Below are 16,457 nucleotides of genomic sequence, written 5' to 3'. Positions count from 1 at the left end.
TTAGTGTTGTGTCGTGTTCTCCTCTGATATTTAATGCGTTTCCCTAGGTTTTAGTTTGTTACCCCGATTTAGTTTTTTGTCCATGGATTTATGAGTTTGAACAGCGGTATACTACTGTTGCCTTTATTTATATGTCAAATCAGTACACTTATAGTAAATGTTAATCGAAAGGGAATTTGAGTTTCATTGGAATACTTTGAATTTAGTCAATATTCATATACAAAGGAGGTGTGGTAAGATTACTAATAAAACTACTATACACCAGAGTACAAAGGACAAAACATAACATAACGACTCTTGTTAGTCTTGATGGTGTTTAAATTTTAGTTCATTTATATGTTTTGAAGTTTAGTATGGAGTCCATTTTCACTGAACTAGTGGACGTTTTTGTTTATGGGTCAGCTGAAGCTCATTTCCGGGTGTTGGATTTTCTTGCTGTTTTGAAGACCAATTGGTGGCGTTCGGCGGTTTTCAGTCTTTTGTCTTTTGGTCGGGTTATTGTTTCTTGGAAACCTTCCCCATTTCCAATCTCAATTTTACGATAGAAACAACAAACACTCGCAAAATTTCAATTTTTACCAAACGCCGACTACAGATCCTGTAGTTCAGTGTTTGCAGTGAATGATATTTGCCATAATGTTTTGTTTTTCAAAGTTACTAAGTTTAAGCTCAATCAGGCTGTGTTTTGTTAGTTTGAATTTTCGCACAGGTAGTTATCATAAGCCCTTTTACTTTACATAACGGTATGAATTTTGAACAATGTTGGTATTCATACGATGGACTGTACTTTTAGGTGTAGAAAGATATTTTTTCAATATGCAAATAATGCCATGTCTTCTTATTTTAATTTACTAGAAATGTTGTTCAACAAAAGTAGACTTTACTAAATTGTGTAATTTTCCGTGCAGTCAGACTTGGGAAAGTAATTAATCAAATATCATTTCATTTATATATTCAACAATAAAGTAGTCTTATAAAATTTTAACAACTTTATCATGTTTATATCATACAAATGGTAAATAACACACAACTAAGTGATACATATAGATTCTTACATTGATACCAATGGATTATCGGATTTATCCAATCGAGATAGTTAAATTATCAATAATTTGATTCATCCAGTTAGCTAAAAAGGTCATGACCCTTTAAATCATCCAATGATCTTTTGAGATCACCAGCAACCACACGTTGATTAAATTTTTTTATACAATGGGTTCGGAAAGGGATAAATTTCCATAGAATTAGAGAAAAATTTATATATAATTTATGCAACACTAGTAGTTTAATAATATCTACATACATTCAACAGAAATCTTGATATCAAACAATATGTGATGAATATCCGTCACAGACAGACATTGTTTTCAAATACCCGCGAAGAGTTATTACCATGAACAAAATCAGGTCATATGGCCTAGCATATATGTATTGTTTGTGCAATAGCAGTTTATAAACTTATTTAGGTGTACTTATGCAAAGGCGACAAATACTTGCTGTTATAATAAGCGTAAACAAATATATCCGTGCAGTTTCATTTGGTATTTTGGCCCTGAACAATTTTACCTTTTTTCTTTGCTAATTATATGATCATGAGCATACTTATTGGAGTTCCTAGCAACACTCGGGTATCATTTGTTATTTACCTAATACCGGTACATGTATTTACTTATATTTTGGTCTGTTGCTTTACCTTAACGTTTCATGTTGGGTTTTTTTAAACGCAATATGATATACATAGCCCTTACACAAAACAAAACAATAAAGGATAATTAACAGCATTGTAATGATGAAAAGACCCAAGTGAAAAATGCGTTTGAAATATCAGGATTATTATTTAACTTCTAAATCTGATCTGCGTTATGTCATCAAATGTGTTGTAAAACTCAATTCATCAATTGTTTCTTTTGCGAAGTCGTAAAAACGATTTTTCTGGTAAATCAGCTCTGCCAAAGTTGCTTCATGATTATGTTCAAGCCAATCCATATTTGTTTGAATGATATATCGCAAAGTGAAAACGTGTTTCTCAAGTTCTTCCCTAATATCAATATGTTCAAGATTGATGTTACTGCTTGGCGTAATAATTCTTGTAGCACTTATGTCTGTTATATTCTGTAAACGTTCTTTGAAATCTAACAGTTGTTGTACTACTTCTGTAATATCAACTGAAGACGACAGATCATCTAACCAATCTATTTTCTCTTGAACAATATAATGGCATGTATAAATAACTCTTTCTAATTCATCAATGATATTTAATTTCTCTTTGCGTTTCTTTTCGTTTTCTATATAGGGTCTAATTCTTTTTCTCATCTGTGATACTTCAGATGAAGATAACTTATTGAAACCATCCCTAAAAACAATACTTTGCGATAAATCTTGCATCGACCAACGTTTTTGTAGAATTAGGTCAACTGCTGTGACGGTAAGAGAACCATCAACATCAATTTCGAATGTGACTTCGATTTGAGGTCCTCCTTTAGGAAGAATTGGTATTTCGAATAATACAAACTTCCCCATGAACTCGTTGTCTTTAGTAAGTGAGTTTTCGCCTCTGTATACTTTAATTTCTACATTTGGTTGGTTGTCTTTTGCAGTTGTTGCTATATGACTATTAATGTATGGTATAGGTGTGTTACGTTTTATGATTGCAGCCATTTTCCCACCTGCGGCCTCGAAACCAAGCGTCATAGGATAGATGTCGTGCAACAAAATGTCTTCGGTACCATAATCCCTTTTCAATATTCCGGCTTGGACCGCTGCCCCATATACTACTGCTTCATCAGGACTAATATCAGAACGAGGTGTCTGAAAAAACAAAATACCTCAGTGGCGATTGTTAATTAACATGTTATATCATATAATTATATGCAACTTCTCTTTTGTTTTGTCACTCAAATCATACCATGAGGTAAAAACAAATATCCAAATACCAACAAAGGCGTAACTCACAGCCGATAAAAAACGAAAGGGAGCTCAAGTCAATAGATATAAACTACAATTCCCAAACTTTTTTTGGGCAAATTCGTTAAAACATTTTGAGGTTAATGGCCTACATGATGACGACGAATGGATGGACAGACATACAGCGATATATCCCAATACGTCCTGTAAACGGGCGTAAAAAATTTATGAAATTGGTATGACACATCGAAATACAATGCAGATGTACATGAAGCAGGAGACTTATGCACTCAGTAGGAATTGTCCGATTCCTTTTTTGTTTGTTTGTAACCTATTAGTTGCCATTATTTTAAAGATGTTGAAAACAAAAAGAAAGTCAAATACACAAACTATTTTAGATCTTACCTTTTTAAAATATTTTGACAGTAAATATTTTATGGTTCCCATTTTTGATGATCCTCCAACTAACAATATGTCAGTTATGTCGTGTTTGTCTGTTTTCGCATATGCCATTGCTTTATTAACCAACGACATGATTGCCGAAAACAAATCCTGTAACATAAATAAAGAGCTTTTAGAGCATCATTGTAAATATAACAGAATTTGATGAGACTGTCATCAAAGTGAGAGGTTTAGCGCTTTAAAACCAGGTTTAATCAACCTTTTTCTACATTTGAAAATGTCTGTACCAAGTCAGGAATATTACAGTTCTTGTCCATTCGTTTTTTTATGTTTTTTTGTCATTTGATTTTGCCATTTGATTATGGACTTTCTGATTGGATTTTCCTCTGAGTTCAGTATTTTTGTGATTTAACTTTTTAATACCACATATAATCAGTTAGGCATTCTAAAAAATCACTGTACCAAAATTTCTGAAAATCTAAAAAAAATAAAAAAAATAAAAGACCCGAAAAATTCGAATAGGGATCACAAGTGTAGCTTGAATAGGCCTCGAAAACACCGCTATACATGAATGAAATATATTCCCAAACCTAGGTGCTATCAATTATTATTTGTCATTTCATTAGCTAATAGTTAATTGGTTAGTTATACCTTTAAAGACTTAAGACTATCAGTCCACTCGAAGAGGTGCCAACTCAGTGTTTATTATACATATTATAACATTAACGATACCAATATAAGTTCACACGATGTGTATTGACTGCTGAACCCTATTTTTTATACTTGTACCTTTTATGTTTGCTTGTTTTGTTCACACATTAGTGTCCATATAATGAAATTGTATTCGACTGTCATACAAACGAGTAGTCTAGCTAGCTATAAAAGCCGGTTTATGTCACAATTTTCTATGTAAGAAAATTCCTGCATCAAGTCAAACATACGACAGTTGTTTTCATTCTTTTGATTTTGCTATTTCCGTTTGGAATTTTCCACAAAGTTTAGTTAATTTGTAATAGGACTTTTTTTTCTATCAAAGACATAATATCTTTTCAGTGATGCTCGAAGCCAAGAAACAACGATTTGAAATGATTTCGTACATTTGTTCCTTTGTCCTTCAAACTCACTTCTGTGTCTGCAACATATCTTGAACCAGTTAATAGAATTCTTTGAACTTGTCAAAGAGTCTTATTGAAATGATGTAATAGTAAATAAGATCAATCTTTCACGGAAGTTTAATACTGCAATAACTCCATATACTTTGTAATTAAGAAAGAGAATATCTTTATGCATGGATAAATATGGCAACTTACTTTGCAAAGATGCTTAAAATGCTCTCTTGTCAACTTCCACGAAAAATCTTCACCTGGATAAATCGAATTGATTTCAATCATGGTTTCTGATACTGACGATAACGCTCTTTTGGCTCTTTCGATTTCTCGCCGTACTTTCATATCAATTCTCTGGTATGGAAATTTTTTGCCAGTTCGTTTTATATATTGATTTATAAATTGAGAATATACTCGCTCATTAAAGTTCTCTCCGCCCAAACTGGTGTTTCCCACTGTTGCAATGGCTTTGTAAAATCCGTCATACTGTTGTATTATTGATGCATCAACTGTTCCTCCACCAAGATCTAAAACGAAAATCATATTTTCTCCTTCTGTGTTGTGAATACGGGTTGACATCGCTGCCGCAGTTCTATAATACAGAATGGTTGTTTGTAGAAATATATCATCATTTTACAAACATAAAGATAGCAGAAAAAGAACACATTAAAAACAAATATGTTTCAAAAGGTCGAAAATATCATCATGAAACGGTAAAAAAGAAAAACGAAGAAAAGTCGAACAGCATTTTATAAAACACTAAATATAAATGCAAATACTTAGAAACACGTACCAACAACAAAAAAATACGTTTGAACTCAAGTACACTTTTTACGTTTTATGTATATCATATCACCTCGTTTTCATATGTATATGGTTCATGGGCATTTCAAATAAGTTGTTTGTTAACGATATCTAGAACGATAAAGTCTTATGTCGAGTTCTTCAACGATTTTCCCAGATTTAGAGATTATCTAAATTAAGTGTATCACAAACGTTAATTGTGAACTTTCTATTTCTAAGTAGCAACATTCCAGCAGCACCTGCATACGGGGTGTATATCTCTTAATTGATACAATATTCCCGTGTTTGTATTTCCTATCATGATTTTCTTGATATAGGGTTGCTGCTTACAAGGTAGCTATTTAACCAAGAGTTCCAAATGGTGAAGTTGAAATCATCCCTTCGTAAATTTTAGGGACGCCATCACGAGTTGGTTGACCGTTATGGAATAACTGTTTCACAAATGAAATCGGATGTTTCCTTACGTCGTAACTACAATCCCCTTCCCTTTCATGAATATGACCTAACGAATTTGACTATTTACCGGATTTGTTATCACACGACGGGTGCCACATGTGGAACAGGACCTGCTTACCCTTCCGGAGCACATTAGATTACCCCTAGTTTTTGGTGGGGTTCGTGTTGTTTATTCTTTAGGTTCTATTTTGTGTCATATGTACTATTGTGTGTCTGTTTGTCTTTTTCATTTTTAGCCAAGGCGTTGTTAGTTTAATTTAGATATATGAGTGTGACTGTCCCTTTGGTATCGTTCTTCCCTCCATAAAGTAACATTTATCAAAATATAGATCGTATGGGCATAAAAGAGGGAATAAAATAAAGAATGAATAGTCTAATCATGTTTATTCGTAGAGTTAACCATATTTACTCTGAACAAAAACAAATCTTGATGATAAAAACGAAAAAGAAAATATGTTAATTCTATATTAAGGGAAATATGAGAGGTTTTATTATCGAAAACAGATTCAAAGGGTTTTAGACTAAGCATAATTGTCTATCAATAACGAGTGTATATGGTTGTCAATAATTGTTACCCTAGTATGTACACAAAATATATGTTTCCTTTCGAACTAACGTTAAAAAGGTAATACTAACAATAAAAACTTCCCTTTCCTTGATATTAAAATGTTTATCTTTGACGGGAAGAATAATACCCAAATCGTTGATAAAAAAAATGATTGCATTTTTTTGTGACCATCTTATGGTGTTTATTTATCTCAACTTGTTCGATTCGCTCATGTACATGTATGAAACAACGTATTTGATTTTTATGACAGAAGTCTCTGTACTACAGAACCCTTATTAAAGAAGAGGGACGAAATATACCAGGAGTCTCGATTTCAGAAAACAAGTCAAAACATACCGTATAGCGGGTTGTTTTCGCGAGGTGTAAATTTTTGCTTTATATTCGCGGAAAGAACAAAATTGCCAAAATATATTCCGCCAATTCAAAAGTACATATGCAAAGGTATTGATGTTAGTTTTTCATCTGCTAAAATAATAATCGCCAAAATATTTCTTATACCTTACTCAACATTTGCTCAATAAAAATCACGAAATTTTACATCCGTGAATATAACGCGCTATACGGTATATGTATAGATTATTACATGGCATTTTTCATATCAGACCCTTTATCGGCCCAAGGTTATGATATCAGCCCAAGAGCCGCAGGCTCGAGGTCTAATACCATGAACGAGGGCCGATAAAGGGTCTGATATGAAAAATGACATGTAATTATCTTTTTATCATATGCTTCAGCAGGAGAAATACAGACAAGAACTATTAAAATTTAAATTTGTTTGTCTTTGCATTTTCAGATAATATTTTGCAGACAACCAAAAACAAATCTTAACTTTAATTGTTTTTATTGCATGCTATTACAAGCATTTATTTATCTTTTCACAATTATCATGTTCTTTATTAATATTGTCATCTCATTTATGTCTTTCAAAACAAGTTTAACTTAATTCATGTTTTGCTCCTCAACCAGTTTGGGAAAAGTCTTATCACTTGCCGTTTTCCGCGTTCTGTTGTCGTTTTCAAACAAATTTCCGGAAATGCACGAAGTTGCATGTGATAAACGTCACGGAAATTAACGGAAAGGCACGTGATCACATACCCGAAGCAGTCATTAAATGTACCTTTATCAGCCCGCTATTGAAATTCTAAGGAATCTAGTCAATAAACCTAGTAATCCTTTCATAGCCTTTTGATATTTTCAAATGTTATTGAACTATAAATTTTAGTAATATTTTATACAAGTATATGATAATGAATATTATCATCGGAATAAGATTAAGACAACAGTAGTATATCACTGTTCAAAAGTCATAAATCGATTAAGAGAAAAAAAAATCCGTTTACAAACTAAATAAAGTCAACAGTAGTATTCCGCTGTTCGAAACTCATAAATCGATCGAAAAACATACACTGAGGAAAAAACGCCCCAAATATGAGTGGAGAACAACTACATAACAGAAACACAACTTCAAAATGTAGCAAACACATAAAAGAGCCATAATATAACAATGGCCATTTTCCTAACTTGGTACAGGACATTTTCAGAAAAACATACATAACATGGTGGGTTTAAACTGGTTTTGTGGCATGCCAAACCCTTTCGTAAGTAAGGGACACTGTTATTAGGTCATATAGAATGCATATTGTGAAATAAATATTGATTAACTTATATGGTATTTGCATAGGTAATAAACACATTAATTCTCAAAACATTTGTTGGTTTTTAACTACTTATTTTGTTCTCATATATTTTATGATGGTATAATAATAAACGACTACCGACAGCTGTTTGATATTCATATGATGAAATAATAATATTTCAATCAGTTTAATTGAGGTCTGGGGCTGGTATGGTAATTACTGCTAGTAGTCCTTTGTTAATTTATTGATCATTGTCATTTAATTTAGTTTAGTTTCGTGTGTTACCTGTTCTAACATCAGACTCGGACTAATTTAAAAAAAAATTGTATTGCCGTGTGTTTCTTTTTTGAAAATTGGCTAGATGTATATGGGGAGGTTTGAAATCTCTCAAATAACGTTTAACCTGCTAGATATTTGCAGTAACCTCTGGCTCTTGATAGTCTTGTATGTTTGTTTTTAATTTTTGGTCTTTGTTTTTTGTTTTGAAGTTAACTGAACTAGTGCACAATTTTATTTAGAAATAATCTGTGGCCCGACTCCGGGTGCGGATTTTTCTCTCTGCGCTGAAGACGCATTGTTGGCCTTCGGTTTTTATCTGCTCTGTAGTCGGGTGTTACTCTTTGACATGTCCCCTACTTCTATGTTCATTTTAATTTAATACACTGTTTGAAAACCTTTACATTTCAACATGTTTTAAAATAGATTGTATAGCTTCCGTTATAAAAATATATTAACCAACATTCAACTCACGGTTCACTGATTAGTCTTCGAACTTTTAATTCAGCAATAGCACTAGCATCCTTAACTGCTTGTCTTTGTTGATCATTGAAATATGCTGGTACAGTTATTACAGCGTCTTTGATGGTACCATGTAAGTATTGTTCTGCTAATTGCTTCATTTGGACAAGAAACATCGCGCTTATTTCCTCCGGAGAAAATTGTATTGTTTTGTTTCGCAGATTTATTTGAACATATGGTTTGTTATTTACATAAGCAAGATCATATGGAACTGTTGCTAATAGGTTTTGAACGAAATTGTCATCCCAAGTTCTACCTAATAATCTTTTTAAATTATAAATTTTGTTTTTAGGATTATGGCCAGTTTTCAGGTATGCAAGTTCTCCTATTATACAGTCACCTGTTTCAGTGAATAGTACATATGTTGGAGTCATTCTATTTCCATACTCATTTGGTATTACTTCAACTGTGCCATGTCGATATATACCGACGCTGAAATTGAAAACATATTTCTTACTATATGATTAACTTAAAAAGTGGATAATTATCAACGACAATTATGTCCAAATACTATTGATGAAAATCACAAATATATCTTTATCACTTAAGGATTAACATTTTGCTGGAACAGCAATAATACATCGTAGGATAATCTCTTCGTATTTGCAAACCAGTGGATACAACAGTGCGTCATTTACAGCCTATTTCAATGCGTGTGCAGCTAAAGGTAATATCTTGCTTGCTAGCTGAACCGTAAAGTCATTGCTAGGTAAGGTTTATTACCCTGCTTTCGATGTAGCCTAGTTATATAGACAGATAGATTGGTAATATTTCAAACTAGTCTACATTTAGTGGAGTTAACCCAACCTAACCTAACAACGAATTCACCGTTCAGCTAGCAAGCAAGGTAGCCAAAGGTTTTTTAATTGCTATATTTAAACCACATTGTCGCTTACAGAGATAGAACTGCTATTGATCGGGGTAGTTATATTTACCTCTAAATATAATTGATGCAATATTTAACATGTCGAATTTTCAATTGTCAAAACGGCATACTTGATATGTTAAAATAAACATAATAGTAACATACACTATTATGTTTCTCCGCAAAGTTTACATAACATATCGTAAATCTCAAATAAGCATGACTAAAAAGTAAAATACCAACCTCGAAAATATGACAGACGGCTCCACTAAACTTAAATATTTGTATAAACAAGAAAATATGATAATTACCTTACAAAAGAGGTTCCAAAGTCAATTCCAATTACTTCATTTGTCTCCACATAACCAGTTTTAGAAGTAGCGAAACCTATTACGCTTAATGTTATAATCAATTCAATTTGCATCATCTGTAACAATAAAAAACGGGGTTTACACTTATAAAAATTGGCAACATAAAACATGCGTGTTGCAGTGAATTTAAAGAATTGTTTTCATTACGTAGTATATTTAAAAAAAAGAATAACACTTCTTAATGTATATGCATATCATAGTTATCATTGATTGCTTTCTTTGTCTCACTCCGTAACATAGTTTCACACATTTGGTACATTGTAAAAAGAGTACGATGCATCAAACACTAAAATACTATAGACCGAATTAAGATAAAAGTAAAACTACAAAAATACTGAACTCCGATGAAAATACAAAATGGAAAGTCCCTCGTGAAATGGCAAAATCAAATTATCAAACACATCAATCGAATGGATAACAACTATCATATTCCTAACTTGGTGGAGATATTTTTTAAAGTAGAAAATGGTGGATTTAACCTGGTTTTATAGCTATCTAAACCTCTTGCGTGTATAACAGGAGCATCAAATTCCATTATATTGACAATGATGTGTAAACAAATAAAAAATATAATAGGTATAAATGTCAAAAATAGGGGTACAGCAGTCCAGAATGTCTAATAATCTCTATCACCATCAATGTAAACAAATAACATTGAGAGCCGTGGTGTAGTGGTTAGTGCATCGGACTACTAGCACAAAGGTTCCTGGTTCGATTCCCGTCTGGGATGAAAATTTCAGGAACTCAATTTTCGGCTCTCCCTTGACACCATTTGCGAGTATGGTCTTGAGGAAACGATGATAGTCCGTCGGAAGTGGACGATAAATGGCTGACCCGTGTTAAGAGAGAGCCATATCTCTTGAACGTTAAAGACACCCTTTTAGATTTCGAAAAAGAGTAGGCTAATGCCGCTACAAGGCAGCACTCGCACCCGCAAAGTGGAAAGGGATTTATATAAGTTGCAAAACTTGTTTCCCAATCCACTATAAATAAATATGTTTAAAGTAAACGAAACAAATAACAAGACACTGGTTATGTTCTTCTCATATATGTTATGATAGTATGATACTAAACCCATAACGGGAAGGATTGTGCCTGATATTCATATGATGAAATCATAATCTTTCAATCAGTTTAATTGAAGTCTGGAGCTGGCATGTCAGTTTGATGCTAGTAGTCTGTTGTTATTTATGTATAATTGTCATTTTGTTTATGTTCTTTGGTTACATTATCTGACATCAGACTCGGAATTCTCTTGAATTGAATTTTAAATGTACGTATTGTTATGCGTTTACTTTTCTACAGTTTCTACAGTTATCTGAACTCCATGACCATCGTGTATCAATTGTGAAGTTGATATGGAATGCCTATCAATTAGGTGTTAGTACCTTCCAATTAACATTTTTTTTAAAAGGACGAAACGTTTTTAAACATACCCCGGGTTCATTAACTATCTACGCAGACACTGGTGACGTTGTAAAAAGTCTGAGTAGAAGCTGCAAGTTCTTGAATATACCGAATAAGTTGGGAAGTGTATATCCCATATGCAGGTGAAGTTGGTACATTACACTGCTTAGTCTTTAAGTCACTGTAACCAGTTTGTGTCCAGTTTCTGTTTATTGATTTTATATTCAATACAACTATTTTTATATGACACAAGTGTCTGACTAAACATTCGATTTTGAACATTGAAAAAAATATGTATTATTATTTATATATTGGTAAAACAGTCAAATAAGTGTCTAGGTCTTTATTGTTTATTCAAATTTGAATAAACATTTATTGTTTATTTAATCATTTTTGAATAAACGTCATCCGGAATGAACATTAACGTCGTGTTTGAACAGATTAAAAAGAGCTGTGCATGCATGAAGTAAGTTCTGCGATATATTTGTATTTCAGCCCATTTACCCCAGCAGTGTTTAAGACACACCAAAAGGATATTTCATGAACATTTTTTTTATTCAATAAACGAAAAAAAAAAATTTATATCTCAACATGTGTGACGTTTACATTCTACCTTTAATACGTCAGAGTTAATGTTAATCAACATTCGGTCCTACTACTTAAATTCTTTAAAATCTTTATGAGTGTATTGAACATACATAAATAAAACAAAAAAATAAGAAAACAATGGATGAGGTTGTTTAATTTGATATATGCCTTTTGAGTTTCTTTGATAGATATTTGTTTGTTTTTGTTGTGATTAAGATTTTAACAAAATGTTTACTGCGTTCTGTCACACTTCTGCTGTGTTTTGTCTCTTCTTCCTTAATATCAGGCAGTTACTACTTACGTCATGTCTCAAATGAGATTGTTGAGTTGAGCTTCTAAACGGGTTTTTTTTTGGAACATTTTGGTTTTATGAAAACCTATAATTATGATCCTAAATATATATTTTAAAGGCTTTATCATGTTAATGTTGTGTTTCTACATGTGTATTTTCTGTGACAAATATAGTGTCATGTGATAGCCTATATTTGCGTTTTGCCAAAATTTTGATACTATCTGTTTACATTTAAGATTATAAAATGTATACCGTATAGCGGGTTATGTACGCGGGTGTAAAATTTCAAGATTTTCATTGAATAAGATAATGGCTATTTTGTTCTATCCGCTACAAATAAGCAAAAATTTACCCCCATGAATATAACCCGCTATACGATATTCCATAGCAATGTATAACATTCTATGATGAAATGAAAATTATTACCTTTAAACATGGTATACCACAATGAGGATTGATGTGTTGCGTTCAATCTATTTATATATGCAAATCGAAATCATATTACAAAATATATGATTAAAACAGGGGATTGAATTTCATAATGCATATTTAAAATATTTGTTGATCATCAATAAATATTTATCAATTCATGATTCACTCTCATGCTTATTAATTTTGATAAACTAAGCGATGGATAAAATCATCTCGTGTTTAATCGCTCCTATAATTAGTAATAATAACACTTTTTTATATTATATAATATAAGTTGTGAAAGAGGGGGCGAAAGAAACCACAGGGACAGTCAAACTCAAAAATTGAAAATAAACTGACAAAGACATGACTAACAAATAAAATGACAAACAAAAACATAATAGTACACAATACACAACACAGAAAACTAAAGACTAAGCAACTTTTATGACATGTGTATTTGGCAACACTATTCGGAATCATTGGTCCTCAATGCTCTTCAACTTCGTACTTTATTTAGCCTCTTTAATCTTTGACTCATTAATCTTTTTTAATTCGAGCGTCACCGCAGAGTCGTTTTCTCTGTCGCAAATACAAAATTTCCATCCTGGTTTTTATGATGAGTATACTGTATGATGTTCCCTCATATTGACAATACATTTTATAAACCCATATGGAAGAAAAAACACAAAAACACACAACAATAGAAGTAATCTAGCAGCCAAAATTGCGTAAACATATATACTCAAATTTAAATAACACAAACTACCGTTATGATAACAATATATTAAAAAAAGGGACGAAAGATACCAGAGGTACAGTCAAACTCAACAATCGAAAATAAACTGACAATAACATGGCTAAAAATGAAAAAGAACAAACAGGCAAACAATAGTTCACATGACACCACATAGAAAACTAAAGCATAAACAACACGAACTTCATCAAACACTAGGGGTTATCTCAGGTACGACGTACATGCCAACAAAATAATTTTAGCCGATATACTTAATTGATAATATACTTTAGTACTTTTTCGTAAAACATGAGGAAAAATACACTCTCCCGATGAAGTACTAACGAAATACCTTGTTTAGTTAAACGATGTAGATATAAATGTTGACTCGAATCAACCTATAGATATAACGTTATGACTATCATTTGAACTTTACAAATCAACAAATTTTTTTTAAGACAAAACATATTTAAATCATTAAAAAACAATATTAAACAACAACTTACATTAAAAGTGAAACCGTTACTTTTCAATATATGTACACCCGAATGAGTACTTCTTTATTGCGTTTATTCTATTGATAAATTTAGATCAAAACATATAGCAAATACGTGAGTTAAATTGGCCACGAAGAAATTTCCGTCATACTGTACCATATATATATTTATATATTTAGTTTCCTAATTAATTATCCATGACTATCAAAAGTATGTAAATCTTTTTGAGAAAAACGTAGTGAATTAAAATACTTTAAAAGCATTTAGAACTTTAAGTTTGTGTTATATAAATATTTATAGATTATCAGTTAATATTTATAATTCATGATTCACTCTCATGGGTTATCAATCATGTTAAACAAAACGTTGATTAAAGTTATATTTGGTTAAATCCCCCTTATATAATACAAAATGTGAATAATGCATCCTGCATTTTCTTCAAATCAATATGGAGACAATAACGTTCAAAACCAAGGAGTAAACAAAGACTAAAAATACTAAAGAAATTTACATCAACAGTTATAGAAAATAAATAAGAAACAACACGAACTCCACTTAAAACCGGGAGTGAAATCAACATATACGACACCCGTCGTGTTATTTTTTTGTTCAGTTCGGTAATGATGGAAGGTTATTATGACTGAGGAATATCAGATATGATTTCTAACACACTTTTGTCATAAGAAATGCGACATATATCTACACTTCGCATCATGTAAATATAACGGAATTTGATGAGACTGTTATTAAAGAGAGAGGGTTAGCGCTATATAACCAGGTTTAATCCACCATTTTCTACATTTGAAAATGCCTGTACTAAGTCAGGAATATGACAGTTCTTGTCTATTCGTTTTTGATGCGTTTTGTTATTTGATTTTTCCATGTGATTATGGACTTTCCGTATTGATTTTCCTCTGAGTTCAGTATTTTTGTGATTTTTACTTTTTTCTCATAAAGTGCAGTGAAGGAATAATAAAACAGCCATTATCAAAACTATTACTTTCACTTCATATTACAAGGCTAACAATCATCTCATAGACATTAATTCAATTTTAAAGGGGCACTAGCTGTCAAATTCATGTTCACCGATTCTGATCAAATTCTCATTTTGATTTATAACAATGTAAAACATTTATCCAAACTTTTAAAATTCAAAAAAAAAAAACAATAAACAAGGCGTAGCTTCGTTTCGTGTGTATTTGAGTCTAGATGCCATCTAATTATTTATCGAGTTTGCCTCTATAGTCATCTGATGTTCATATAAGCAATGGAAACATAAATATGAATATAAATATATTAAGCAAACACGTGTTGTTGAATTATTCTAGGTATATTTAATTTCATATTACAGATAAAAAAATAAATGTTTATAATCTTTTTTACTTGTATTAGAATGTTAAGTTGTGGATCGAATCAGTCAAACAAATGATTTCCCTTTGTTTACTTTCAATGTTGATATTCTCTTCCTTTAAATAATTGTATACATACAATTCACACGCTATCCATCTCAAGCTAAGGAGTTAAATTAAAGTTCACATGCATGCGGATTCAATGAGGTCGAGTTTTTCACTTGCAAGTGAATAAGTCATAATCAATTTTTGTTTGTTTATTGTATCAAAATTCAACCTCATTGGCTATTAAGAAAGAACTATTATTTCACTATTTGTATTCCATTACTGATTGAGCCAAAAAAAATATATGATAGGTTTTTCATATATTTCATAGCTAGTGACCCTTTGAACTGATCATCAAAAATTGTAATGGTGCGTGTTTTATAAATGAAAAGTTTTGTTAGCAAAACTTATTTTAAATGTGGACTCCACGAGGCGTGTAATTCTAACCTGTTATTCACAAATCGTTGGCAAATATATTCGTTTCTTATTTAATAGATTCAAATATCAAAAAGAAAAAAAAACTATTCACAAAGCGCTTAATCTAAAAATATAAATCTATTGTTGAATAGACATTTTGTCTATTCAGTGGATTTCTATACTATATAAAATTTAACACTGATTGACTAATTGTGAAGTTAGTTATACAATGTGATTATTCAATAGTCTTTTCAGTGACACAGTATTTATTTATAAATGGTTCCTTAAAAGTACTTAAAATTTCTCCCAAAATATTCACTATTTAAATCACCGTTTAATTTATTTCATGAAACATTATTGATTTTGAACTAAGGGGTGAACATATGTTCTACAAATATTCAAAGCTATTATCGGCTGATTTCAATTGTATTGGTTCAATGTTCGAGGTTCTTCATATATTTTTTTTTTGTATTTTGAGGCTGTATTACCATTTGAACTTTAGATTTGTAATTAAAACAAAAAATAAGACAAAAAATATAAAAATATTCATACACAATATTACTCAAAAACTTACATTAAAAGTGACATTATTACTTTACAATAAATGTACACACAAATGGGAACTTCTGTGTTACGTTTATTCTATTTATAAATGTAGATAAAAACATACTGCAAATACATCAATGATTCCGTTCATACTATACGTATATTATCTATATATTAAGTTACTTTAATTTGAACCATAGTTATCACAAATGTATGAATCTCTTTGAGAAAAATGTAGTGAACTAGAAGACTTTAAGA

The 16,457-nt window shown here is 31.4% G+C and overlaps 1 protein-coding gene across 1 annotated transcript in view; it reads right to left on the bottom strand.

Moving 5' to 3' along the window:
- Window positions 1–1,860: 1,860 nt before the first annotated feature.
- LOC134727364 (endoplasmic reticulum chaperone BiP-like) overlaps window positions 1,861–16,457 on the bottom strand; it is a 31,316-nt gene continuing 16,719 nt past the window's right edge. The window contains exons 6-10 of the mRNA XM_063591741.1: window positions 9,852–9,967; window positions 8,628–9,107; window positions 4,617–5,004; window positions 3,310–3,456; window positions 1,861–2,808 (exon numbers count right to left, since the gene is read on the bottom strand). Coding sequence (XP_063447811.1) covers window positions 1,861–2,808; window positions 3,310–3,456; window positions 4,617–5,004; window positions 8,628–9,107; window positions 9,852–9,967 — 2,079 coding nt within the window. The remainder of the gene's footprint in view (window positions 2,809–3,309; window positions 3,457–4,616; window positions 5,005–8,627; window positions 9,108–9,851; window positions 9,968–16,457) is intronic.

This window comes from Mytilus trossulus, chromosome 8 (genome assembly GCF_036588685.1).
Source record: "Mytilus trossulus isolate FHL-02 chromosome 8, PNRI_Mtr1.1.1.hap1, whole genome shotgun sequence".
Classification (NCBI taxonomy): Eukaryota; Metazoa; Mollusca; class Bivalvia; order Mytilida; family Mytilidae; genus Mytilus; species Mytilus trossulus.
Note: the sequence above shows the minus strand (reverse complement) of the source record. Positions and strands in the feature narration are given on the sequence as shown.